This window comes from Pavona decussata, unplaced genomic scaffold (genome assembly GCF_977016875.1).
Source record: "Pavona decussata unplaced genomic scaffold, jaPavDecu1.1 SCAFFOLD_52, whole genome shotgun sequence".
Taxonomy (NCBI): Eukaryota; Metazoa; Cnidaria; class Anthozoa; order Scleractinia; family Agariciidae; genus Pavona; species Pavona decussata.
The window spans coordinates 2,077,501-2,103,517 of record NW_028145474.1 but is presented as its reverse complement, the minus strand read 5'-3'; the positions used below and the strand labels follow the sequence as shown (position 1 = coordinate 2,103,517).

The window sequence follows — 26,017 nt, the reverse complement described above, 5'->3', positions numbered from 1 at the left end:
TTCCCAACCCCCCCCCCCCCCCTTAAAAAAAATTGAAATAGAACGGTTCTACACCAGGGCGAAGTAGATTCTGAAAAACTGTGCTACCGAGAGCGTTGCGATCTTGACTTGCTAGAAAATTAAGCTAAAACTACCGTACAGTTATTATTAGTATCAAAACACTAATACCACAATAGTTTAATATAAGGACAATAATTAATATTCAATACCCAAATGCAAATAACTCCCCTTTGTCTCAAAAAAAAAAACAGAGCTTATTTGAAAAAGGGAATATTTTTGAACCAGTTATGCTTATTATACTTTCAGTGTAACTTTTACTTAAAGACTTGAATACACTATTTCATTTGACTTAAATTATTTCATAGGTTGCAGAAACTACTGTCGTGGATGAAATAGGAAATCTTCTACAAGCCATCAAGATTAGTATAGTTGTTGCAATCTCCCTTCTCAAAACCGGTCGTATTCTAAAAGCCATTCGGTTATTCAAGGAATCCCTGATTCTCCTCAGCAGCAAAACCCTGGAAAAGAAACAAGAATTGCTCAAAGCAGTTTACATTGTCGTTCATTATGAAATGTTTAATGGTTACATCGTTGTCAATGATCACACAAGTGCAATAGAATGCGGTGAGAAGCTTCTGGTTTTACTTCACGATTGGGGTGAATCAAACACAGAAGGAGAAATAAGCTTTCAAATGGCGAACTTGTATATGAGACAACGTAGATATGATATGGCAAAGGAGCTCTACGTAAAGGCACTAAATGTCGCAATGGCAACTGCCGAAAGGGGATTAGAAGAAGCATGTTACGTGGGCTTGGGAACTGTGTTTGCCTCTCTCGGTAAATACGTCAAAGCTGAGGAATATCTACAGAAAGCCCTTAAAATCAGTAAAGAAATTGGCGACAAACATAATGAAGCAGCAGCTCACGTAAACCTGGGATCGGTGTTTCAATCTCTCAGTGAATATGTCAAAGCTGAGGAATATCTAGAGAAAGGCCTTAAAATCAGCAAAGAAATTGGCGACAACTATGGAGAAGCACAAGCTCACGGAAACCTGGGATTGGTGTTTCAATCTCTCGGTGAATATGTCAAAGCTAAGGAATATCTACAGAAAGGCCTTAAAATCAGCAAAGAAATTGGCGACAAACAGAATGAAGCAGCAGCTCACGTAAACCTGGGATCGGTGTTTCAATCTCTCGGTGAATATGTCAAAGCTGAGGAATATCTAGAGAAAGCCATTAAAATCAGCAAAGAAATTGGCGACAACTATGGAGAAGCAAAAGCTCACAGAAACCTGGGATTGGTGTTTAAATCTCTCGGTGAATATGGAAAAGCTAAGGAATATCTACAGAAAGGCCTTAAAATCAGCAAAGAAATTGGCGACAAACAGAATGAAGCAGCAGCTCACGTAGACCTGGGATCGGTGTTTACATCTCCCGGTGAATATGTTAAAGCTGAGGAATATCTAGAGAAAGGCCTTAAAATCAGCAAAGAAATGGGCGACAAATATAATGAAGCAGCAGCTTACGGAAACTTGGGAATGGTGTTTCACTCTCTCGGTGAATACGTCAAAGCTGAGGAATATCTACAGCAAGGCCTTAAAATCAGCAAAGAAATTGGCGACAAAGATAAAGAAGCAGCAGCTTACGTAAACCTGGGAAGGGTGTTTCGCTCTCTCGGTGAATACGTCGAAGCTGAGGAATATCTACAGCAAGGCCTAAAAATCAGCAAAGAAATTGGCGACAAAGATAAAGAAGCAGCGGCTCACGTAAACCTGGGAATGGTGTTTCGATCTCTCGGTGAATACGTCAAAGCTGAGGAATATCTACAGAAAGCCCTTAAAATCAGCAAAGAAATTGGGAACAAATATGGAGAAGCAGCAGCTTACGGAAACCTGGGAAAGGTGTTTCACTCCGCGGCTCTCGGTGAATATGTCAAAGCTGAGGAATATCTACAGAAAAGCCTTAAAATCAGCAAAGAAATTGGCCACAAATATAATGAGGCAGTGGTACTCGGAAACCTGGGAACGGTGTTTGCGTACCATGGTGAATATTTAAAGGCTAAAGAATACTACGAAAAGGCACATAAGCTGAGTTACAAGATTGGAGACATTGAACTGCAGTTTTCTAGCCACCTTGGACTTGCATTTGCCTATCTGGTGTTGGGCGGAGAAAATATTCCTGAAGTTGTGGCAAATCTTGAGAAAAGCATTCAAAAGTGCGAGGAAATGCGAGTTTTTCTACGAGATAAAGACCAATTTAAGATCTTCTTTTTTGACGAACACGATTCTCCTTACCAGTTGCTTAGTACATTGCTTTGTTGGACTGGGAAGCATACCGATGCGATTAACGTTGTGGAGCTTGGACGAGCTAGAGCCCTAGCAGACTTAATGTCGGCTCAGTACTCTGTTGAGCGACAAATATCGATGGAACCCCATTCATGGGTTGGTATTGAGAAGATCTTGAAGAAAGAAAGTAACTGTGTTTGTTTGTACATAGCTTATCACGGTCCAAATTTATTTTTGTGGATTCTGAAGTCAAACAAATCTATACTTTTCCGACATATAAAAGTTAATGACTACTACAGCAACAAAGAAGCCGTGATAATGGTTGATGAGGTTTTTGGTGACAAAACCCTGAGAAGATTTCGTATTTTACCTGAAGAACAATGTGAAGATCGAACATTGTTTCCCTCGGACATTGACCTTAAGGCACAAGAATTGTCTCAGGAAGACAGCCAAGCACCTTCTCGCCTGGTAGAAGAAGATGAAGACCAGGATCGCGCACCGCGAACTCTTTCTCAGTGTTACAAAATGATCATCGCTCCTGTGGCTGACTTACTTGACGGACCTGAAATCATCGTTGTTCCTGATCGCGTTTTGTACAAAGTTCCATTTGCAGCGTTAGAAGATGAGAATGAGAAGCCCTTATCTGAGACTTTCAGGATCCGCATCGCCCCTTCTTTGACCACTCTGAAGCTCTTTCAAGATAGTCCAGCAGATTATCACAGTCAGAGTGGTGCACTAATTGTGGGTGATCCACAGGTTGGTAATGTGACTCACAAGGGACGTCTTCAGTGGATATCTCGATTAGACTTTGCAAGAAAGGAAGTAGAAATGATTGGACGACTGCTGGGAACTCAGCCTTTGATAGGAGAGAACGCAACTAAACAGAAGGTGCTTGACAATATACAATCAGTGAGTCTGATACATTTTGCTGCTCATGGTAATGCCGAAAGAGGAGAAATTGCTCTTGCCCCTTCATTTCCTACAAATGACTATCCAACAGAAGAAGATTACTTATTAACGATGGCTGATATTTCACAAATTCGACTAACAGCCAAACTGGTGGTCCTAAGTTGCTGTCACAGTGCTCGTGGACAGATAAGATCTGAGGGAGTTGTTGGAATCGCTCGAGCATTCTTGGGGTCTGGTGCACGCTCAGTGTTGGCTGCCCTGTGGGCCATCCAGGATGAAGCAACAGAGCAGTTCATGAATCGTTTCTACAAACACCTTGTTGCTGGGGAAAGTGCCAGTGAATCTCTTCACCAAACCATGAAGTGGATGAGAGCTAACGGTTTCCCAGACATGGAACAGTGGGCCCCTTTTATGCTGATTGGAGACGACGTCACATTTGATTTTGGAAAGTAAGGTTGGTAGAATTGTATCATTTCTTGTACTGAGGATCGGATGTATCATTTAGTGTGCCTGACACCGGTTTCCTCCACTTTCCGACACTTAGACTTTGACCAATCACAACTACTACTCTGTAGTAGCTGATACGACAATAATGATATCCAGCAATGCCTTTTTATTGGTGAACAAATTATGATTGTTTTCTCCACTTTATAGGTTACCACGGTAACAATATAAACTTTTAAAAACAGCGCTAAATTTAGATTTTATAAAAAAGAGCTTGGCGATATTCAATTTGTTACTATTGAATTGCAATCAGCATTGGAAAAAGCAACTTTTTGCAAAGTTAAACAATTCTAAAAGGTTGAATCTTAATGATATTGTATTTTTGTTGTTGTTGCAGCTGTTTTACCAAGTACACGGACAAGCTGGAAAATCGACAAAATTCCTTTGAATCAGGAACATGATAAACTGAATAGCTAAACAAGTGAGACGTAAAACTCTTCACAATAAAGGATATCACCAAAGAAAACACAAACGAATTCTCCCAACTTCTACAGTTAGGAATAAATGGAGCAGTGAGGAGATTATGGATGTTGATATTGGGACTGAAAAATACAAATTTACAACAAAAGATAAAAAAATTATCTTCAGTTTTTATAGAACGGTTTGCAATTGAGTATTGTAAAACCAAAACCGGAGTAGTTACCCTGGCCAATCATGAGAGACACAAACAGTGTAATGAACCAATCAGAACTCAAAGTAGAATTATACATGTAACTGGTGCCAAGCGCGGGAAAATGCATGCGAGCGAGGCACAATTGGTTATGGTTTTGCTTCTTATTGGTTGAGAAATTAATGCCAATTTGGTGGTTACCAATCACAGGGTGTAGTTAAGCAAAACCAAAGTAAACACAAATAGGCCATTTCCGAGTTGTTTTGAACTTCGCTATAAATGCGAGTATAAGTGGAGAGCTCTTCACATGAAAATTACTTTTCTTTGCATAATTATGAAACTAATTTTTATATTCATATTTATAATAAAAACTATACGCGAAGTCCGCTTTTGAAAGAGGCTAGGTTCAAAGCAACTCAGAAATGGCCTGTAACTTGCAACACTCATCATCCGCTCTATCAAAATGTAAATAAATTACTAAATGAGATAAAAAATATGTATAAATAGGTTAAATTTATCATCATGCTTTTTTAAACAGGGTTTAAGGAAAGGTGTTTTGGGGTTTTACACTCTGTATCAAATTCGAGTTATTTTTTAGTTTGAAGCAATATAAACTTTATGTCAGTGTTGACATATGTATAGTCAATACTATAGCAAATCGTTGATTACCAGTGATCCTTTCTGCGCCTAAGACTTAACAGCATCTGAGAGTTCTAGATACGTGTAGTGTAATCATATTAAATTTTTTTTATAATCATTTTTAGTAATTTTGGTTAGAGTAATAGATTTTTATAGATCTAGACTTGCTATTAATGTGTTCTATTATTTAGTGTTTTCAGCTTGCTGTAAAGCTAAAGAAGTATTGTACAAAATTGTACATTTTGCTGCTCGGATAGGGTACATTTATTTGTACTTGGAAATTCTTCGTCTCAACATGATTTTTATACCTGTCAGCCTGGGAGAAAGTAGCAAACTTGAAGATTGGAAAAGCTTGGAGGCTTTTATAATACCTCCAATGAACTGTGATTAGAAACCTAGTTTGCAATCCAAAGTTTTGTACATTTTTTGTTCTTTACGTGAAGGGGTGTGAAGATCGCATATCTAGGACTTGCTACCTTCTCCTCCTTCACAGGGAATGTATATAAACACCATTAAGGTGAAATTAGGTGATGATCACACTAAGGACTGTGTAAAGGGTTTGGAGACATTTTGCTTTGAATCGATCCAGATTAAATTTCAATATATAATTTCCTACAAGAAATGTGATTAGTAAGCAGAATATGACAACTTTGGATTAAAATGAAAAATTAATGGATAGAAAGGATGTTGAAAGCTTGTCTGACTGGGTGTATGCTGTTTAAATATATGGGGGAACTAGGAAACCCAAGTTCATTGTAAAATACCGTACAAGAATTCTCTTAAGCGCATTAAAGAGGAGCACTTAATAGAGACAGGGAAGCCCCCCCCCCCCATTTATTTGGAGATCATATTTTATTATACTCCCCACCCCCCCTTCTCCCGTGATGTCTTGACGTTTAGACAAATTCTCCCAACATTTGTCATAAGGAATACGGTACAGTGGAACCTCGATTTTATGATATGGCAAGGAGACAGCAAAATCATATCATTAAATCAGAATATCGTTGTAAACGAACTCCCGATTTATAAATAACTTTTGCCGGAACACAGAACGTTGATCGTTAAATTGGGAATATCGTTAGATGGGCGATCGTAAAATCGGGGTTCCACTGTATGTGGAAAACAGTAAGGAAAATTTGCATTTTTATAGTGGGGCTTAAAAGGTGCCACATGTTGTAACCATGGAAACATAACAATCACTACAAAAGGTAACACATTTTTTATTTCAATTTTTTTGTTAGGCGATTGAAAAAACTGACACTTCCAAAATTTTCTCTATTTAGTCGGAAATTGTTTTCATGACAGCTTCAAATTCATTTCAGTTGCAATTTAAACAATTTTTCTTTTGGTGGAAGAGGAACCTGCTCCATGCTCTCTAGAAGCGTGGCTGACTTTTCTCTTCAGAGGAGATGGTGACTCACTGCTGACAATCCGAGCGGCTTTTCTTTTTCTTGGTGATGCTGTGGCACTCTTAGCTGAACATGATTCAATGTCACTGTCCTGTGTCTCTTGACCCCTCACATCTTTAGTGAAAGGGTTTCCTAAAAAATAAACAACATGACAAAAGTATTTAAGATTGCATGACTCATCCCCTCCACTGAGTGGAGACATGATGGTTGTATTTATTTTGGAAAACACCAAATATATGTGTCAAGATAAATATGGAATGATACATCAGTGTCAGACTCATCAGCCAGACTTACACACTCATTTATAACCCCTCTCGGACAAATATTGAATTCATCCGAGACAAATGTGAAATGCATAGAACAGTTGAGCTTTAACCGGAGCTTCAGAACTTTGCGAACAAACTTCTATTTCACTGAAAATCCATTTTCTTCACCATTTTCAAAATTTAAAAAAAGCCATTAATTTGTCTTTAGCCCGGCTTCCCCTGATAAGAAATGAAATTCAAACATGAGGAATAATCAATGTTTTGTGAAGTCACCATGTTTTCATGTGTCGCAGAAATCCCAGAAAATTGGTGATTTTGTTGTTTCATGAACATACCACTGCCGGATATTTTCAAGTTTTGTATAAAAGTTTTGGAGACTATCAGAGATGACTTTGATGTACGTTGAAAGTTTGCCACTTTTATTCTTCAGCCTTTAACTAATGCCCCATTCACACTTGCTCAGTTATGCCATGTTTAAGACAATGAAAATCAGTGACCAACAACTGAAAGACTGACTTTTATATAGGATTCAAGTAAGCTCTTGGTTTTGCCTTCACCGTGTTAAATTTGAAAATGAAAAAAATAAGTGACCAACTTCTGTGAAGAAAACAAAACTTGTTTAAAAAAATGACTTTTGAACATGTTTATAAGTTTTGGTAGGAACAGGAAACAAGTTTAGAGGCTTCTTACAGAGCTTAACATAATTTGTACCCAGACAGTCAAAATTTATGTTTTCATAATGTCTGGAATGATTGCCGACTGTGGACTATAATATTATAAGAAAACAGACAAGGAAGGCAAGAATTAAGCACTCACTGTACCTTTCCCAAGAAGCCATCTTGCAGCCTCAGCCTTATGTTGAGTCAGCTGCCACTCAAACACAGACACACGACCTTTATCTGGTACCTGATCTTGACGGAAGTGAAATCCTGGCCACCAGTCAGCTCGCTCGTCCCAGAGCTCCCCCAAATTGTCCTCTTTATGTGTGGTAAAATACAGTTGAAGAGTATCAGCAAATGTCTCCCAGGTTTTAGCACAATTCCGACAAGCAGCATGATCAAGCTTGAGAAAAAGAACTGCAAGGGCATCAAGGTGTCCTTTTGATTGATCTGCAATAAAAGTGGGAATAAAATAAAATAGAAGCGTTAGCTGAAGGTAAAATGATTGTGCATAAAGCAAGAATGAAGATGAAGAGGATGCATAATTTAAGTGCACACAAAAAACCCACTTTTTATATTTAAACATAGTGTTTATGGAACAGACCTCCTACTATTAATTTAAGGCTAAGTGCATAACCAACCTACTGGGCCTTTTTGGTTCTTTCTTGCTTCTTTGGCTCAGATTTGCCCCATTTTTTCAATGTGGACTTAAACTACTTCTAAAAGGTGGCCCCAGAATTTTTCCCACCGGTTTCCACTGCATTTCATCATTATGGGCACTTTTCCCAGTAACCCTACATTTTAACTCCAAAACAAAAGTGTATACCAGCACACACAAAAAATACCAGGGCTATGTATTTTCTTTTGAGGAAGTCACAGTGATGAGATACAAAACATCCAGCAAATCTGGATTAAAAAAAAAAAAAAACAGAATGCACTATAGGCTGGTTACACAAACATTGCTTTGTTTAGAATAATTTATTGTTGCTTTAATTATTTCTGAAAAAATAATATGTAGTTAGCCCCAACTTTCCATTTTTGGATTCCAACAGCCCCTGCTAAGATCTGATTTTGCTGCCTAGCCATAAACAACACAAAATGTTATGAGGCACTGTCCTCAACTCACCAGTCTGATGCATTCTCAGCTTGGTGTATTCCTCACTTAGTTCACTAGTTGGATCAACACACAGCAACTCCTCAAGTACACGACGCAGTTCCTGCTTATCAGTGCCTTCATTCTTGAGAAAATAATACAAATATCTAAAAAAAAAAATCAATCCGCTTAGTACAGGATAGTTAGGTTTTACTATAGTCCTTTTTAGATTAGTTTATTTGTTAACATCTTTATCATGATTGTATAATTTTCATAAAAAGTGTAACATAAGATATGCAGTTTTATCTTGTGAGAAATAAAGACCATTATTATTATTATTATTATTATTATTATTATTATTATTATTAATCCACTATTACTGGTTGAGCCACTTTAATCCTACCAAAAGCCTGGATTTCTTGTATTTCTTGATATCTCCAAAACCACAGAAAACCTTCCAAATTGGTTCAAAGTTCATCCAAGCCAATAAGAAGGAATCAACATGGTTTAAAAATGTGAAAGTTACAAGAATAAAGTATAGAAATTTCTCATGAAAAAGATAAAAAAAGTTGAAATTTTGGGAATAAATGGGCTGTCAAAGTCTTGTTGCTATAGGAACATCAAATATCACAATTTTGATATTTACTGTAATATTAATTAAAATTAAATCATTGACAGATAAATGTTAGATTCTGGTATCTTGAATCAATACCCTTTTCAGACTTTCATACCAAAATGGTTAAAATCTGTACCCTATTTTTGACCAAAACAGCTGAAAAACATTAGTATACCCTTGTGGCTTCACACATACAGGTACCTATACAAATGATTAGAGGTGAGTACCCCTCCCAGATATGTTAACCAATTCATTTGCAACAAATTTGTTGTGTTACCTGTGTGTGTTTGGATTCTCTGGATTTTTCTCCTTGTATCGCTCCAAGATTTTCCTTGCCTCCTCAGATTTGTTATAATATTTCAACATATCAACTTGCTTTGTAATAAAAATGTCCCACACTCCATCATGTTCCACTAAATCACCAAACAAAACTAAAGCTCGCTTTGCCTGAAAGTCCATTTGTTGCTTAAGGTTAATCATGATTCCACCTTCAGCCTCATGACTCCAACCTCCAGGATCCTCAACGTCTAAATCTTTCTTCTCCAACTGTAGCTTGCATTTCTTCCACGACAGATAACAAAAGAGTCCTGAGTAAGCTCTCAAAAGCACACTTGATTGAAATGCTTTATCAGACAGTTTTGTTGTGAGTAACTCCTGTGCTTCTGTTGTGTCTGAGTTGTGCTGCACTAGGTACATGGCAAAATCCAACAAGAGTTCCTTTTGATAAGGGACACAAATCACAAACATATTCTTGATAAACTGGTTCATGTGGGCATAGCTTCCTGGCTGGTTACACATGACCTCACAACCTGTCTACAGAAAAAACAACCGTTCCACAAGTCAGATTCTTTGCAGTTGATGGATAAGCATCAAGGCTGCTGCCTCACTGGAGCTTGGGTAGCCTGGGACACCCAAGAAATTGCTCTGGGCCTGTATTTTATACTGTAGCCTGTCGCATTTCACAGGTTTGGATCCATTACCTTTTCAGTTGTTTGCATAGTGGGCTCCCTCATATTTTCAATAAGCAGCAGCCTTGATGATGTATTGTTTACATTTGTAGTGACAGGTGTATGTACGTAAAAATGATCACACACAGTTTCAGACATGTTACAGAATGATGCCAAAATGACAGACCAGTGTCAAAATTTCAGAGGCATTCATCATATTACAGATGTAGTGAGTTACGTGGACCCTTTTCTCAATCAATAGAATTTTAATAGAGTTATTTCATTAATGATAACTTATTACACATACAGTAATAACTATTTTTTATTACCCTCCAAAACATTTCAGGAGTTCTTCGACATACTCCACACAATCCAACCAGACATTGCAGGGCATCATCAAACCTGTGGCTGAGCAAACTGTCCAAAAGCAACCTTGTGAGATACAACGTATGCTGCTGTTTATATGCAGTGGTTCCTAATCCTGTCAGAATTCAAAATAGATAAAGTTTTATACATGGTAGGATTTTGCTTTCATGTACAGTAAAAACCCATGAATAAGAAGCTGTATTTTTCCAAGTTAGCCTCAACAGGTTCTTATATAAATGGTGAAATGTAGGCTATATAGGTTCATAAATAGGTTCTCATTTTCTTGATAAAAAAACAATACATATACTCTCCAGCACTTTCAACAGTTGAGCCTCAACTGACACAGTATTGTTATACAATAGTATTTACTTGTTTCACCTAAATAAGTCAAGTATTCTTGGATTTACCATAACTAATTGGAGGATATGAAATGCTGGCCTTTCCCTATACCTGAGAGCTTATTTTATTAATTTTTACTTATAAACTCTAAGTCTTAAAAATAAATATTATAGAATAAGAAACAGGTTCTTATTTTAAGAGGGTCTATTACAGTGTGGCGGTTTGGCGGTTTAAGCCAATTTTGAGTGCCAGTTTGTGGTTTCATTCACATTTATCTGGCGGTCTACTGTTAAGAAATTATCGTGCAGTTACGGGAAATCATAAATTTAGCTTGCAGTTTTTGGTTTTTGCGTGTTTTTGTTATACAAACAGAGTTAAGAGGCTCCGAACTTAGACTGAGCGGTAAAGGTAATGTAAATTTCACAAGCTTGTTTTGTCCGTAAATCCATGTTAGAACGACCACATAAGAACAGACTCAGCATCATAAGTGGGCTGAGTTTGTTGGGTGTTGTTGGTTCTCTACTCTGCTCCGAGAGGTTTTTCTCCGGGTACTCCGGTTTTCATCTCTCCTCAAAATACTAACATTTGATTTGATTTGATTTGTGTTGTGTTGAGTTGATTTGAATTGCTTTGATTTAAAAACGGGGATACCCTCGATAGGGATAACCTCTGGTATCTCCTGTTCATGGTATCGATGTTTACATTGATCAGATTGAATAAAGTATTATTATTATTATTATTATTATTATTATTATTATTATTATTATTATTATTATTGTTGTAATGCTTTAAATTTTTTGAAAGGAAGTTTGATTTTTGGTATGCAAATTTTATGTGCAGGATACCTGAGTAATTGGAAAATTCTGAAACTTCAAAAATGCTAAATTCTAAAAGTTCCAGTTTCTGCTTATGAATTTAGCGTCAACAGGCAAGCCTGAGATGGTTAATTCAGTTTACAACCACAGCAAAATAAGTGACTCTTTAGAAATACAGAGAAGCACAACTTATTTGAAATGTTTGACTTGAATTACATGTAGCTTCCACTGGAATAAAGGTACCAGTATGCCCAGAATCTAATCAATCAACTTATAACTGGGGCCGTAAGGCGGACCGAGTTAAGGTTTCGGTAGCATTATCAAATTCTTTTTTCTTTTTGGGGTCGTGATGGGCCGAGAGATAAGACTTCGGGCCACGAGTGATTGTTCTCGGTCTCATTTTTTGTACTCGGCTGGTACGAGTTGTTTTCTGTCGTGTTATCAAATTCTCTAAATTCTCATTCTCGTTTTTTGTTTTCAGGCCGTGAGGAGTGTTTACAATATGTGAGCCAGACGTGCGAGGCATGAACAAAACATGCGAGGCATGCGAGGCGTGAACAACCCCAACATAAGCTGCTAACCGTTAAGCTAACAGGAGCTATTTAAGCTAACCTAAGAGCTATTTAGGCTAACTGGAGTGCTCTTTAGGCTAACCGGAGTGTTTTTTAGGCTAACCTGAGTACCTCAAGGTAAGTTTTGTTTAACCAAAAATTTGGCAACTAAATCAGTCTATGACCTCGCGTGCCAAGATAGATAAAGATGTCTCACGTTTACTATAGAAAAACAATTAATGTGGAAACGGTTTCTGTCTTCAAATGAAAGGTGAATAACAAATGTTTTTCCCTGAATTTCATTTAAAAATGTAAACAGCGAAACATTGAAAAACATACAAGGATATAAACGTACGCGTGATGCGTAACGTTACTCTAGATCGGGGGGGGGGGGGGTACTCAACAGATGCTTGGGTAGGGAGGTGCAGCCCGAGCGTTCAAACCCTGACCCTGTTTAAGGTGGCTTACTACAGTTTTTGTACTGTGCAAGTCTTTGATATGCGCGCGCGCTGCCTAAAGCATGCGAAAGCATCACGCGTGAGCAAAATCACGCGAGCTGGCTGAGGAAATCCCGCGAGCACAAAAACAAAATGGCGGCTCTCGGAAAACTTTCCTGGTATTCCAGGTGGGTTTCAGAGGTGTGTTTACAGTAGCTAGATCGTGTTTGGGCTTGATAACTGAAAAAACGTGTTGTCTAATGGTTGCCGTTCCTTAACAGCCTTAAAGCCTTTGCAGAGTTGTGATTTTGCGCCAAATGTTTGAACACGACGGCAGCATGCACTCACCAGTTGGAGCGCGCGCGCGCGTGCTGGAACCCAGGTTTTTCCAGAACAAGCATGCACAATGGTCTTCTCACCGTAGGTCGCAATAATTATTTTTTCTTGCTTAATTTCTCCAAATCTAGCCGTACAACCTATGTTCAAATTTTTGCTGTTGACAGAAAACACTAAAATGGAAACGTGAACATTTTTTAAAGAAAATCTGTCAGAAATTTTTTTAGGAATTTTCAAATAAGGCAAAATTTCCCAATTTTGTCATTTGCCAAATTTCTCCCAGACAAAATTTCGTGTTCTTCCCTGTAAATACTTATTTTTGTCCACTTTCCAAATCCTGAAATTTTGAAGTGGGGTCGTACGGCTAGATTTAGAGCCAGACAACTCTAAAAGGTGTAGTTTCCAGGCCCCCACTAAGACTTATTCTTTTGTATTTAACACTTTTCGAGCATTCGAAATTTAATTTCTGACTCAAATTATCTCTATTGTATTTACTGTACTACAAAAAATGTCGAAGAAAATTCCTCTTGGCGTTTTTCTTAAGTTTGATTTAAGGCCTTCTTTCACTCCAGAAAACTGTTAGTAGTAAGCCACCTTAAGACACAATTCTCTGATTTCCCTATTCCGTTTAAGACAGAATTCAAAATTTTCAGGCCCTTTCTAAGACATTTAACCAGGAGCCCATTAGGCTCCTGATTTAACCCAAAATCACACCCTGTTTAAGACTAGAATGAAATAAGAATACACTACTTTCTTGGCAATCACAGTCTGTTTAAGCCATTAGGTCATGAAGTGATGAAATATATACCCCATTCAAGACAAAACACCCTGAAAACCATACCCTATCGGGCCGCACGTCCCTGTTAAGGTCACATAAGGGAGTATCCCCTCGGGTCTGGATCATACCGAAAATTATGATCCGTCATTGACCCAGCGTCAAAAACATAATTGCAGGACCATACAAATGGTTTCTGTCCCTACACAAAAGGTGAAAACGTAAGGATTAAACCCCGGGGATTATAAAAAGCATTCGTATGACAAATGTCGTTTTCCCCTGGATTTCATTCTGACTGCAAGAAATGCAATTCTATCTGGTGGTTACTTATTGCCTCACTATATCTCTGTATCTATCTATTTGGTAGCCTGTGAGCAAGCTCTCTTGCGGGTGGGGGGCGGGGGGAGGGGGAAAGAGGATCCACCCCCAAGAGAGCTTGCTCGCAGGCTATCTATTTGGGGGAATTGGCGATGCTGGAGGTTATCACTGTTAAACGATTGTAGGCTTAACGCACCACACAGTCAAATATGGCCCGAGTATAAGCTGGAAACAGCGTCTTGTTATTTAAGCTATACTGTGGGGCATTTGAACACCTTGTTTGGGAAAGATTTCCGCACAGCCCCATACATTAATTATACATGCATCATTATGTTATACTAACCCTCTTACACAAAGAATGAGCATGAATAGAGTTTGAGTCCCAAAATGTACACCTATAACTATAAATGTAGGGGACTGTGCGGAAATCTTGCCGCTCATTTGTTCAGCGTCATTGAGCATTTGCTGTTGTTTTTTTTTTTTTCTATTTTAAAAACAATTCTTATCCTATGGGGGGAGGGGAAAGGGGAACTGAATAAAATGAAATCTCGCTCCTTCGTGTAAACACGGTATGAAATCACAATGGTGCAAGTTTTTCACAAACACCACATGTAAGCTTACATAAACCTTATACAATTTCTACAATCCAACATTATTTACCATGGAAATTATATTGATTTAGGAATTAAGAAAAGCTAAACAGGTAAAGTGCAGCACGTAGCACAAGGGGTAAAATGCACATCAACGGTAAAGTGCGTCGCAAACTAAAGATAAAACTGTGTCAATGTCCTTTAGTTGAGTCTACAGATCATGTTAAAGGTGTCCGGTGTTTTGAGATCGCACTTTCTCCAGTTAATTTCGGCTGAAAACTTTTAACACTCACCTGGTGTATAGGAAAAAGAGCAATGTTCACGCCATATTTGCTGAAAGATGCATGACTTATAATAGAAGGACGTTTTAGTTTGTTTGTTTGCCAAACGCACGCTCCGTATAGCCGCCATATTGTAACAATTGGAGACTTCATGTAGTTATACATTAAAAGTACCTCGTACCCAGCCTGCCTCATTTTACCCAGGGGCACAAAGACGAGGAAGAATGGGTACCTTACGATGTCTCTGTAGCCTGCGAATGTACCATTGCAGTTATGTCCTCCGTTGCAGACATGTCCTCTGACGTCATGTGATATGATGGGCCAATCACATAATGCGATCTATCTTGGCCCACGCGAATTAAGACTGGTAAAGAGACTCCGTTGCAGTTCGGTCTTCGAGCAAAATTGGTTATTCGACGGGGTGAGGGTAAGTGGCAAATATATTTGACTTGATTTGAAAGCGACGTAACTGAGCGGCTTACATCGATCGACTTCGTTTAAAAATCGAAAGCAACAGTATGTGCGTTGGTGTTCAGTTTCCATAAGCCTCTAAAGTCTTGTTCATACTATCCTCGTAAATAAGAGGATAAATCAGAGAAGGAAATGCTAACATTGAGCTTACGATCTAACCGACAAGAGGTCACAAGAAGGAGAACGCTTCTTTCCCGACAAACGGGAGAGCTTCAAACTCAACGATTCTCCTTGATCTTCGTATCATAGCATTCCAATTTTCTCTAGAAACCTAGTGCACCCAAATTAAAAAGCAAAATTGCTGTGACTTAGAGCGCAATATGTTCGGCAACGTTCTGAAGTTTTATTACAATAGTACCGTTTCAATTGTTCAGTTGTGTCCTCAGTCTATATACATTTTTGGGACATCAGTTGTCCGGTTTTCAGTACCATTTATTTGTCGCAAACAAACACTCAGGGAGCCCAAAGGAGAAGCGCGACACAAATCTCAGTACTCACGTCTGTCTCATGTTTTTAATCTACCGTCGCCTTACTTCTGTTACTTTAAAACTAACTAGCGGAATTTGCAGATTTATGTCTTTTTGTCTTCACTGAGAGCGTTTTTTTAAGTCGTTCATACGAAAGTCATAAAGCGCTTTGTGATGTTTTATCTGACAATTACCACAGTGCGCTTTGTGGTTTTGTATGTGAAGCCATAAAGCGCTTTGTGGTCAGCCTTGGGGCATTCAACAATGAAAACTAGGTGTTTCCTTGAAACCTACAAGCATATCACACGATCTTGTGAACATTATATGATTTTTCCAATTTTATCACCGGAGAGCGCTTTGTGGACTAAAGAAGGTGCCACAGAGCGCTTTGTGGCCTAATCAAAACACCACAAAGCGCTCTGTGGCGCGGTTATTACAACCGGAGATACTAGTGAATATGGGGTCTCCGCGGATAAGCCTAGAAAGGCTTGTGAGCTTTCCAGCTCAATATCATGACTTTTGTTAACCCTTTAAGCCCCGATAGTGCCATATGGCACAAGATGCAATTACATGCTCAATATTCAGTCAATTTGTGTGAAATTTGCACAACTAAAAGATCTAAGATCTGCATATGGAAGGCATAATATCATGCCCCACTCCTATACAAGACTTGATTTACCACCCCTGCAACTTTTGGAACTTTTTATCTTTGTGCTTTTTGGGCCAAGTTAATATCTGACAACAACCAATGCACTGAGAGCTGCAAATTAAGCTACAGTTTAGGGACATACCCAATCTGTACAAGGAACAGGAAAATTTTAAACATTTTTCTTTTTTCATTTTGGGCACTTGTCAATTCAATCTGTGACCTCCTCCATTTCTTTTGGTGTGATTTATAGCATACCCCAGAAAACACCTTTCAAATGGTATATCACATGTGGTCTCCTGGTTTATAGTTACCGATTTAGAAAAATTTGGCATTTCCCTCGGGGCTTAAAGGGTTAAGAAATACTAATGTAACGATACCTGTCAGTGATTTTGGGCAATAAATAAAGTTGAAACGTTAAGTTGAAAGTGCGTTGCTTTGTGGCACCTAGTGAGTCCAATTCAGACTGAGTAATTCGGAACACTTGAAACCGCACTGAGAAAGGAGCTCAGCAATTGGCAGCACGATGAACTATCAGTCAATTATTTCATTTTTTTTTTATCCATTATAATCCAGTTTTTCTAGTGATTTCAAATCAGTTAAATCACTGCCACCCAGCGCAAGTTTTATTTTTTATTTTGGAGGGAGGTGAAGGGGAGTGGGAATGAAAGGCTCTTCTACAGCACCGGCCGATTTCTTTGACCCTCGAGCAAAGTTGTTTTACGATGACGTACTTTTTGGTAATTCGGTTCTCATCAGAACAGCAATCTGTTGTTATCTGATTGACTTCTTAACAATGTGCGATAGGCCCTTCATCGGTACAGATATCATCCTGTTATTTGTTTGTACGTTTTTTATTTGCTGCTGCTTCCCAGTCGTAAATGATTATACTTTGTCGGGAAAACTGGTCTACTATCGGAGCACGAATTAAGTTCTCATGATGATTTGCCATACCTTGTAATCAAATGATCGAAAATCATGTATTTACTGGTAAAATAGCCTCACTCAACGCGTGAAGAATGACACTGAGCTTAACCAATCAGGGAGATCCAGTTTCTTAGGATCAAAGCCGTCGTAATACCTGGGCGCTGAAAGCCCCGGGAAAATAAAAACAAGATGGGCTATTTACATCATCCAAAAAACCTCAACTTCGTGAATCAGAACAATATCGAAAAGCAAAAGGACTCGAATGACAAATGAAAGGGCCCAGTAGTTTACGCCATAAATGAGTGAAGGTGTACACGCTCTCCCCTTTTTCCCCTAGTCATACTTTTCCCCACACGTTAACTTTTCCTCTCCCTCCTTCACTTTCTGATCACTCGGAATACTGTGGCTTCTAGGCGGAACCCTTAGCACATTGTACAAGCCACAACTTGTCTAGTAAAACGCAGAGAAAATGGTACTACAAATCCTCTGTGTTATAGACAGCACTGAATTCTGGTAGCCAAGATATATTTGGGCAACAAAAATTCTAAAACCGTCTCTGTTCACAAACGACTAACAAGTTCCATTAAATTGCGTTCAGCGCCCCTTACAAAGTTTTGTCCGCGCGCCGGTGTCTACCAACAGCGTTGGTCAATAGGGTTGCTTATGACGATCAATAGAAGTCTTTCCTCTCTTCAATTAATGAAAAAGTGTGTTCAGCATTGAAGCCAGCTGGAACATCATGAAAGTTAATATATTCACAGATAGAAAGGAAAATCGTACCTCATTCGAATTTTACAACTCATTACTCGAACGTTTAGCGGGTTAAAGAGGCCTCATCAAAGCAAAACCGGCCGCTGATTTTCGTTAGCATTACGAGCAAGAATGGAAAACTACTAAGAGCCTTCATAAATAGTTCTTTCCGCAAGCCAATATTTTTCCTTTTGCAAATCTACTGTTCAGATAATTCAACGGGACAAATAACATATGGTCGATGGCTGGTGAGATCCCTCAAGAATTTGTGCCAGTGAGATGATCTTTTCATGTTCCCTGACTCATCAATAGCTCAAAATCTTGAGCCCCTCCTAGACATGATATGACTGTCTATCTCCAAAACGTTTCAACTCTCTGTTTATTCTGTTATCTATGACATTTGCAACATTTATCAGTGCACCAAGCGCTGCAAAACAAGCTATAAATAAGTGTATGGATATAGATGGCGACTTCTTACGTTTAAAGCAAATTTATTCCAAAGCTATAAAGACTTCATTCAATTTTGATGTGTTTATTTGTTTGTTTGTTTTAAAATCTCGTAAAAAAAATGGCTCTCTTGGTACGGGCGAAAGGATCAACTGAAAGAATTAACGAATCGCTTAAAGTTTAAAAGTGTAAATGGTTTACAAGCAGCGATTCTCTCAGAATGGTACAATAGATTGACTTCAACTTGATGCTGGCCGTTCAATGTGAGTTTCTTTAATTCAACAAACTTTCTTGCACAAAGTTCCATTATTTTCATCATGTCCTCATAATCTGCCTCTTAGTCTTCTTATGTATCTTCTGCGGTGCTTCATCCAATTATAACTCCAGTTATGTTTCTGTCAATCTGTTTCAGAAAAGCAAAATAAATTAATCAAAAAATATCCTCACTACGCACACAGATAAGTTTTCAACCAGTATTGAGTTAGGAAAAGTACGTTTGTAGCCCACGTGGCAGTTATTGGAGGGATGGTGAAAATTAGAGTTTGTGTATTAGTCCCTAAAGTGGAAAACGGTCTTCGGAGCGAGGTAATGTCTATTTTGTCTAACATTCCCTTCAGCAAGGGTAACGGCTGGTAAGTATTGACCAAGCGTGAATCTGACAATGACAATTTCTGTTAGTACAGTTACGTTGCCGTTTTAGCCAAGGTTATGTATACCCAGGTGTGATGTCACAAGGCATTGAATGACCTATGTTGCTAAGAAAATGGTTGGAGGACAATGTCAGTTACTTTAAGTAACACTTTCATTGAAGTACCTAGATGCACTTTCACACATGCAAGCCCAAAAATGAAGGTTGCAGTTTTGTTAAAAGTTACAACACTATAGTGTACACTGTGATTACACGTAATTACAAGTCTGGCTACAGATGGCGAAGATAGAAGTGGGTTGTAACTTGAAAAAAACGGCCAACTTTTTCAAGTCCTCTTGTGTCTTTGAAAAATTGCTAAAAATTGAAAACTTGACATCTTCTTTTTATTGGTGTTTTTGGGGGCATTTCATAAACAGGAATAGGTACTTAGATTGAGTTGCAGCACAATTCTTGATCAAAACACATCAAAATCCCCATGATATAGCCCCTTTAAAATGGATCGACCTTTCATAATTAACTTGCTGCTCACTGTAAGGTAGTGTATTGTCTATAATGCATTTACAGTAGTTTGGTTAGATAGGAGCTACTGCCGAACACTTACACCTACTGTTTATTTGATCTGACTACTTTGTCTTAAGTAGCTTCCATGCTTGAACTTACCTGTTCAGCTAATTCTTGATCCCAATTTCACCCATCTGCCCTTAATCTACATAAAATCAGAAATATCAAGAAACTTAATTGTTACCATGATAAGAAGATGATAATGATGATGATGATTAAGATTGGTTATTATTATTTCAGAGTGGCCTATCTGAATAGACAGGTTATTTTTCATCAACAATGATTGAATTCTTGACTTGACAAACAAAGCAGACAAAGTGCACCAAATGGCCTAAGGAAAACAAACCCTGCAGTCTTTTATTTTGCCTCTTGTAGATTATTAAGTTATTTCCTTTTTTTTATTGTAAAACAGTCTACATGATTTCCTTTTCCGAGTATGCCTGTTTCACTCACCGAATAATACAGCATTCTCGGTCTAGATGTAGGTGAAAACTTTTATTTGCTCAGTATACAGAGAAATTCAGGTTGCATAAATCCCAAGCTGTTTAACATGATTTTTGTCTTTGCTGTTCAAGAGTAGGACAGTTTCATGCAGCACATGCACAGTTCACTAAAAGTTGAGACTGACCATAAAAAGAGAACTGGTCAATTTCTTATGGATGTCTGCATGTATAAAAGATAGAAACTTTAGTACACTTGGAAGTGAAGAACTTTAGAAAAGTGAGTGACCTAGCTGAAAAATAATTTATAAAGGAATATTTAAGTTATTAAATCTGAAGATCATAGCATGAAAACATTTTTAAAAAACATAGCTAAAAACCTATTTGGTATACATAATAAACACACACGAATAATATTATTATTCTGACTTGTATTGTATTAACAGTGATCAGTATCAAATTTCCCCTAGTAATATCAATGCTTATTCCACCCCTGAGGTCATGAGAATTAAGGATATGATAACCCAAAATGAAATTTCTTGATATTTTAATAATGTCTCCCAAGTAGTTTTATAGGAAAAGTATGGGAAAAAGGTAGGAGAATTTGTTCTTTGATATTAAGGGTTAATAATTCCAGTGTTGGTTTGTGTTATTGGCATTCTTCCCAATATTATACAGTTGCACAGCATTCTATCTAAAAAAGGTGACCACCCAAGGTTGTCTTCTGGCCAATCTTCTGATAATAAGTTTACCAAAAATACATGTATTTAGTCTATCACTAGGTCAATATAATAATTATCCACAAACTTACAGGGCCCCTATGGATACCAGCCTTGCTGCTGACTGGGCCACCCTGTAAAGATAAAGTTTATTAGCCCAACCCAAGGGAGTATCATTATTTGATCTAGGGTTGGGGTTTGAAGTTATTTGATTATTATTGGTCAAGCTCTTTTTTACCAGTCAGACAATTTACATTACCCTAGCTACATATACCCTGTCTCCTGACTAGTTCAGTTTCTTGTTTAAAGAATTCATGATGTTCTATCTGGAAAAAAAAGTATCCGGTTTTTTTCACAGAAAATCTTCAGTGAATAAGTCAAACTTTTCGTTGACTTTCGATTTTACAGATAGCCTCAAAAATCTCTAGCCTCCCACACAGTCGTTTTTACGGGACTCGTATTACCTCGTAATACGAGTCCCCTAAAAACGACTGCGTGCGAGGCTACAAAAATCTCTGGACTCATTAAAAATTCTTGACTCATGTTTCATGTAAATCAAACTTACAACTTGTTGTGCATGACATATAAAATATTGTAGGATTGTGAAACATATTTTAAAATCCTATATGTATGACAGTCATAGTTGTAGGCAATGGGCATGTTGAATGACAAGAGTTGTGTACAATTTTTTTCATGACATGAGCAGCGCACAAAAAAGAAATTGCATGCAACAGTCATAAGCAAAAGCTGTACTGTCTAAATTGGCCTTAAAAAATAAAGCATCTCTAGCACTCATTCTACTGAAGATTTTGCGGGCTATAATAAATTCAAATTTTTACAGTACAAGTGTATTGAGTGACCTCCATTGCTTTTCATTGTGATCAGGATCATTGACAAAAATTGCCATCACAGCACAGTCAGTGTTCTTACAATTTTACCCAGTCACCTTGAAATGCATGGGATGTTGTTAGGAAGTGCTGCTTTCTTGCACAAGAAACTTATGCAACACAAATCTCTTTGCTGAAGGCAACAATTATTATTTTATTGTAAACTTTGGGAACATATTTGTTCTTTCAACAGGGCTAATGAAGTTTGGTTGGTCTATATAGATTGTTCCCAAATTTTATGATTTTTATTACTTAAGAGTACAAAATCTTAAATTTTATTAGTACTACAAAAGTTGTTATTGAGATCACTACACAGTACATCTCCAGAACAATGGCTGCCAAGTAGACTAACAGCCTGTTTACATGGATCACTTCTCATTCTGGGACAAGTTCAGCTTGGTGTCCAGTCATTTCCATGATGTTGTTTACATGGTTTTGCTCTCAGATTAGCTCATCCCAGAATTATTTCACCCATGTTTAACAGTGTAAGGACTGGCATGAAATGTGACAAATGTTTTCAGACTGCAGAAATCATGTCAAGCCTTTGAGGTCTCTATTACGTCCAAACTTTTGGCCTAGTCACTCTGGTTTTCTGTCATTAGACCGGTTTTGATAGTGCACATATCATTTTTAAAATAAATTAAAAACTGAAAGCCAAAAATGAGCCCACTGCACCAAGGCAAAACAATTTCTTATAAGCTTGAGAGCCTCGATGGAGTAATGTTTTGAATCTATGCTTAATAAGACTTCATCACACACCTCCACTTTTAGAATGCTAAAGCAAACACACTTTGAGGAATACTTGACAGCTTAAACATGGAATTAAGAGTCAGAGTTAAAAGCAAAGAAATCATTCTTTGATAACTGACTTATGATGTATTATTCTAGAAAGTGACACAGGCACACTCGGAAAAAAGAAATCTGAGTGCTCCTATCAGGAGTTGAGCCTAAGACCTTCCGAATACTAGTTCAGATGCTCTACCACTGAGCTACAGGAGACTCATAGGAGCAAAGGCCATTAAACTAGGTTCATGGGGCAAATATCCTTCATACTGCTAGGATTTAAATGTTGAACATGTGGTATATTGGCCTAAGCTCCCACGAGTCTCCTATAGCTCAGTGGTAGAGCATCTGAACTAGTAATCGGAAGGTCTTAGGTTCGACTCCTGATCGGAGCACTTGGATTTCTTTTTTCTGAGCATGCCTGTGTCACTTTCTAGAATAATACATCAATTTCTCATTCATTCACTAGGCTTGAAATATACCATCACATTTATTTCAAATAATCATTCTGCCTTTGAAAAACAATTGAAGGGCTGAGAGCATAACCGACTTATGTCGAATTTTAGCCCGGTTTTCGATTTCGCTCGGATTTGTCCGAATTTTTTGCTCTCCCAGGTTTAAAAAACATTTCGCGGTTTTACAATCGTGCACAAAACTCCTTGAGAAAACCAAACACGAACAGCGCAAAAACCACTTGCTTACGATTTCTCTCTTGTTAATTCTACCACAGAACTTTACTTCTCTCTCCCACCCCCTCCCCCTATGCAATGACAACTGAAAACAGATGGAAAAACCACTCACTTACTGTTTCTCTCTTCGTAATTCTACCACAGTTACTTCTCCCTCCCCCCTCCCCCTTATGCAATGTTGATTTGGAAGGTGATGCTTGCCAGGAGACTGTTCGTGACCTAGAAAACAACACTGAGTTGGGAGGGGGGGGGGGATGTGGTGGTTTGCTTGTTTACCAGTGAACGCGCTTGGAAGGGTAATGTTGTTAGAGATGTTGTCCACGTCGTACTCATTGGTTAAGAGGACTCGGATCGCGCGTTCTTGTTGTAAGGTGACCGTGCCTATTTGGGAAGCGGAAACATTGTAAAGTAAGTTACCGCTTGCGGTCAGCCAAGTCGTATGGTGCATATTTTTGCTTTGTGCATTAATGAAGTCAAGAAAGTTACTTTTTAGCCGTAGGTTAAGTGTGGCGCAAATCGGTCAGTGTAAAATGCAGACTGCAGACTGCAGACTGGGGGTAAAATGCAGACTCGGGGTAAAATGCAGACCGAACACTGCAGACCAGGGGTAAAATGCAGACTAAATTATGAAGACTATCTTTTTAAAGTTAAAACACTCGACGACTCATGTACTCATGTTCAATTCAATCATGGCATTTTACCGTTTTTTGCTTTCCTTTTTGCCATAAAACTGTCATAAATATCCTTTCGATCGGCCCCACGTTCGTTCGCCATGATGTTTTTTTACTTCACAAACCGCAATCACCAGCTCCTGGGCGCAACTTCCGGGCCCACAGTAATTTGGCCCGCGGTAAATATTTTGTGTAACGCAATTGTAACGCAATATAAACTCAGCGGGTCTACGATCGAATTGAACTCGAATTGAACTCTTCTGGACCCTGTCTTTTCTCAGAGGCTTCTTTTATTTGTTCCACCGATGTGGCCGGCTCTTCCTTGTCCAGTGAATCTGTGGAATCTGCAGGTAAATTGGCTTAAAATGTTAAAAATGAATGATTACTTTTCGGAATACAACTTGCCCAACAGAACAAAATTTAATTTAATTTAGTCTGCATTTTACCCCTGGTCTGCAGTGTTCAGTCTGCATTTTACCCCGAGTCTGCATTTTACCCCCAGTCTGCAGTCTGCATTTTACACTGACCGTGGCGCAAATAGCTTTAGCGTGATTTCACCAAAATGCTAGCTCCAATTTTGTGTTTTCCCTTCGAGGCGATAGAACCAACTAGTGGCTGTAACGTTTCACTTAACCGTTAGGGAAAATAACTGCACTTCATACAAAGACCGCTCTCTTGAAAGCCAGTAAAGCCGTAAGTCACGCAGTGCGTGACATAGAACTTAGTTTTCTTTCAATGCGTAACAGTTCTCGCCCTCAGTTCTTGCTTATTCAAATTGTGTTGCAGGGAAGGAAATGGCTTGTTTCGAGATAAGTTTTCTCTCAATGAAAAACCGATTTGTTGCCCTTTTATTCTACCCCTTTTGATCACAGCAAAAGTGCATCTTAGTACTTTGGCAACAGTTCTCACCCATGTCACAATAAAGAAATTAATAGAATTTTGAATTATTTTTACGTAATGGGGTGAGAACTGTTTGAAAATAGATTTTCTCTGTGAAACACATTTAGGAAAGCATTTCAACATGGTGATCAAACGATAAACAAAGCATTTATGTGCTGCTAAAGGTAATACATTGCCAGCGAACATATAAAAATGACTTTTTAGTGGTGAGAACTGTGGCCAAGAAATGTGCTGACATTTTGATGACGTATTGTATCTGTTGTGCGTTTCTTACATTCCTGTCACGCATGTAGTAGTTTGTAACAGAATCAAATAAAAGCATAACAGAATTCTTTTCGTTTCTCCCGCGAGAAAGACCGCTTTCGTGTCCCATGGTTCAAAGACCACAAGTTTATATTTAATACAAATATTAATACTCAATGCATTGTCCTTTTGGTCATCCATATTGACTATCATGTTATCGATTTTTCTTTAGAAGATGGTAACTATTCCCAATACGAAACACAAATCGGCGGAAAAAAACACTGGACAATGTTTTTCAATCGAATTGAAGTTCACATGCAAAAATTCGGACAAATCCAAGCAAAATCGAAAAACGGGCTGAAATTCGACATAGGTCCGTTATGCTCCCAGCCCTTCAATTGACTGATTCTTTGTGTTCCTAAATTACAGCTTTTCCATAAGTTTTGAAAGAAGTGCATAGTTCTGGTGAGGAAATGCCTTTCAAAATGATTCACACAACAATTCAAATGACTTGCGTGTACCTTTACTCAACAGTGAAAATTGAAGGCCTCAGTGGTATCGAGATGGAAGCAGTTACTGATATCTGAATTCCGAAATTTTCCATTTAGGGGAAGCTTGTTGCTGTTGTTGGGTAAACACTAATTTGAAGCCATAGGACTTGGCCTGAATTTGAAGGGTGTCTCAGAAACAGATACTGGTTACAAACATTTTGCCATAACAATATCAGGCTGCAGTGACCAGATACTCCTAAAATGCACAATTAGCCATCAAACAAGGCAAACAAACACTTCAGTAAAAGGCTTGAAAGCCATAAATATTTAACACAAGTTGAAAATAATCCTTTAGTGACAACAATTAGTTTAGAAACAAAAAACACTAATAGCATAATTTTCAAGGTCACAGTGGTGCTAGGTCCTGTTAATAATAAAATCTGGCTGTGTGTCACCTAACTCAGCACTAAAGAAAAGTTTTAAAATGCCTAAATACCATTGAATTGAATTTATGATAGCGGTGCGGTAGAT

General features: G+C 38.2%; 3 protein-coding genes and 2 long non-coding RNA genes across 6 annotated transcripts in view; 2 read left to right on the top strand and 3 right to left on the bottom strand.

Annotated features, from left to right (window-relative positions):
- The window catches only part of LOC146480885 (uncharacterized), a 42,101-nt gene extending 38,454 nt beyond the window's left edge, over window positions 1–3,647 (top strand). The window contains exon 8 of the mRNA XM_085109227.1: window positions 796–3,647. Within this exon, the coding sequence (XP_084965353.1) occupies window positions 796–3,647 (2,852 nt within the window). The remainder of the gene's footprint in view (window positions 1–795) is intronic.
- The window catches only part of LOC146480884 (TATA box-binding protein-associated factor RNA polymerase I subunit A-like), a 32,769-nt gene extending 22,038 nt beyond the window's left edge, over window positions 1–10,731 (bottom strand). The window contains exon 1 of the mRNA XM_085109253.1: window positions 10,646–10,731. The gene's annotated coding sequence lies outside the window, so the exon portion shown is untranslated. The remainder of the gene's footprint in view (window positions 1–10,645) is intronic.
- Window positions 6,148–14,928, bottom strand: LOC146480883 (TATA box-binding protein-associated factor RNA polymerase I subunit A-like). 2 transcript variants are annotated; one of them, XM_085109263.1, is made up of 6 exons: window positions 14,758–14,928; window positions 10,267–10,418; window positions 9,268–9,803; window positions 8,408–8,541; window positions 7,444–7,731; window positions 6,148–6,488 (listed from the first exon to the last, which is right to left on the bottom strand). In XM_085109263.1, the coding sequence occupies exons 1-6, from the start codon at window positions 14,873–14,875 to the stop codon at window positions 6,277–6,279; spliced, it is 1,440 nt and encodes a 479-aa protein (XP_084965389.1). In that variant the 5' UTR covers window positions 14,876–14,928; the 3' UTR covers window positions 6,148–6,276. The 2 variants fall into 2 exon arrangements, with proteins under 2 accessions (XP_084965389.1, XP_084965390.1); XM_085109264.1 differs by lacking the exon at window positions 10,267–10,418 and having other exon boundaries at window positions 14,758–14,924.
- A 3,434-nt stretch (window positions 14,929–18,362) lies between these two features.
- LOC146480881 (uncharacterized) overlaps window positions 18,363–26,017 on the bottom strand; it is an 8,994-nt gene continuing 1,339 nt past the window's right edge. The window contains exons 2-3 of the long non-coding RNA XR_014864648.1: window positions 19,763–19,808; window positions 18,363–18,856 (exon numbers count right to left, since the gene is read on the bottom strand). This is a non-coding gene — a long non-coding RNA (uncharacterized LOC146480881). The remainder of the gene's footprint in view (window positions 18,857–19,762; window positions 19,809–26,017) is intronic.
- LOC146480882 (uncharacterized) lies at window positions 23,597–25,780 on the top strand. The gene is made up of 2 exons (XR_014864649.1): window positions 23,597–23,700; window positions 24,394–25,780. It is a non-coding gene; the product is annotated as an uncharacterized LOC146480882 (long non-coding RNA).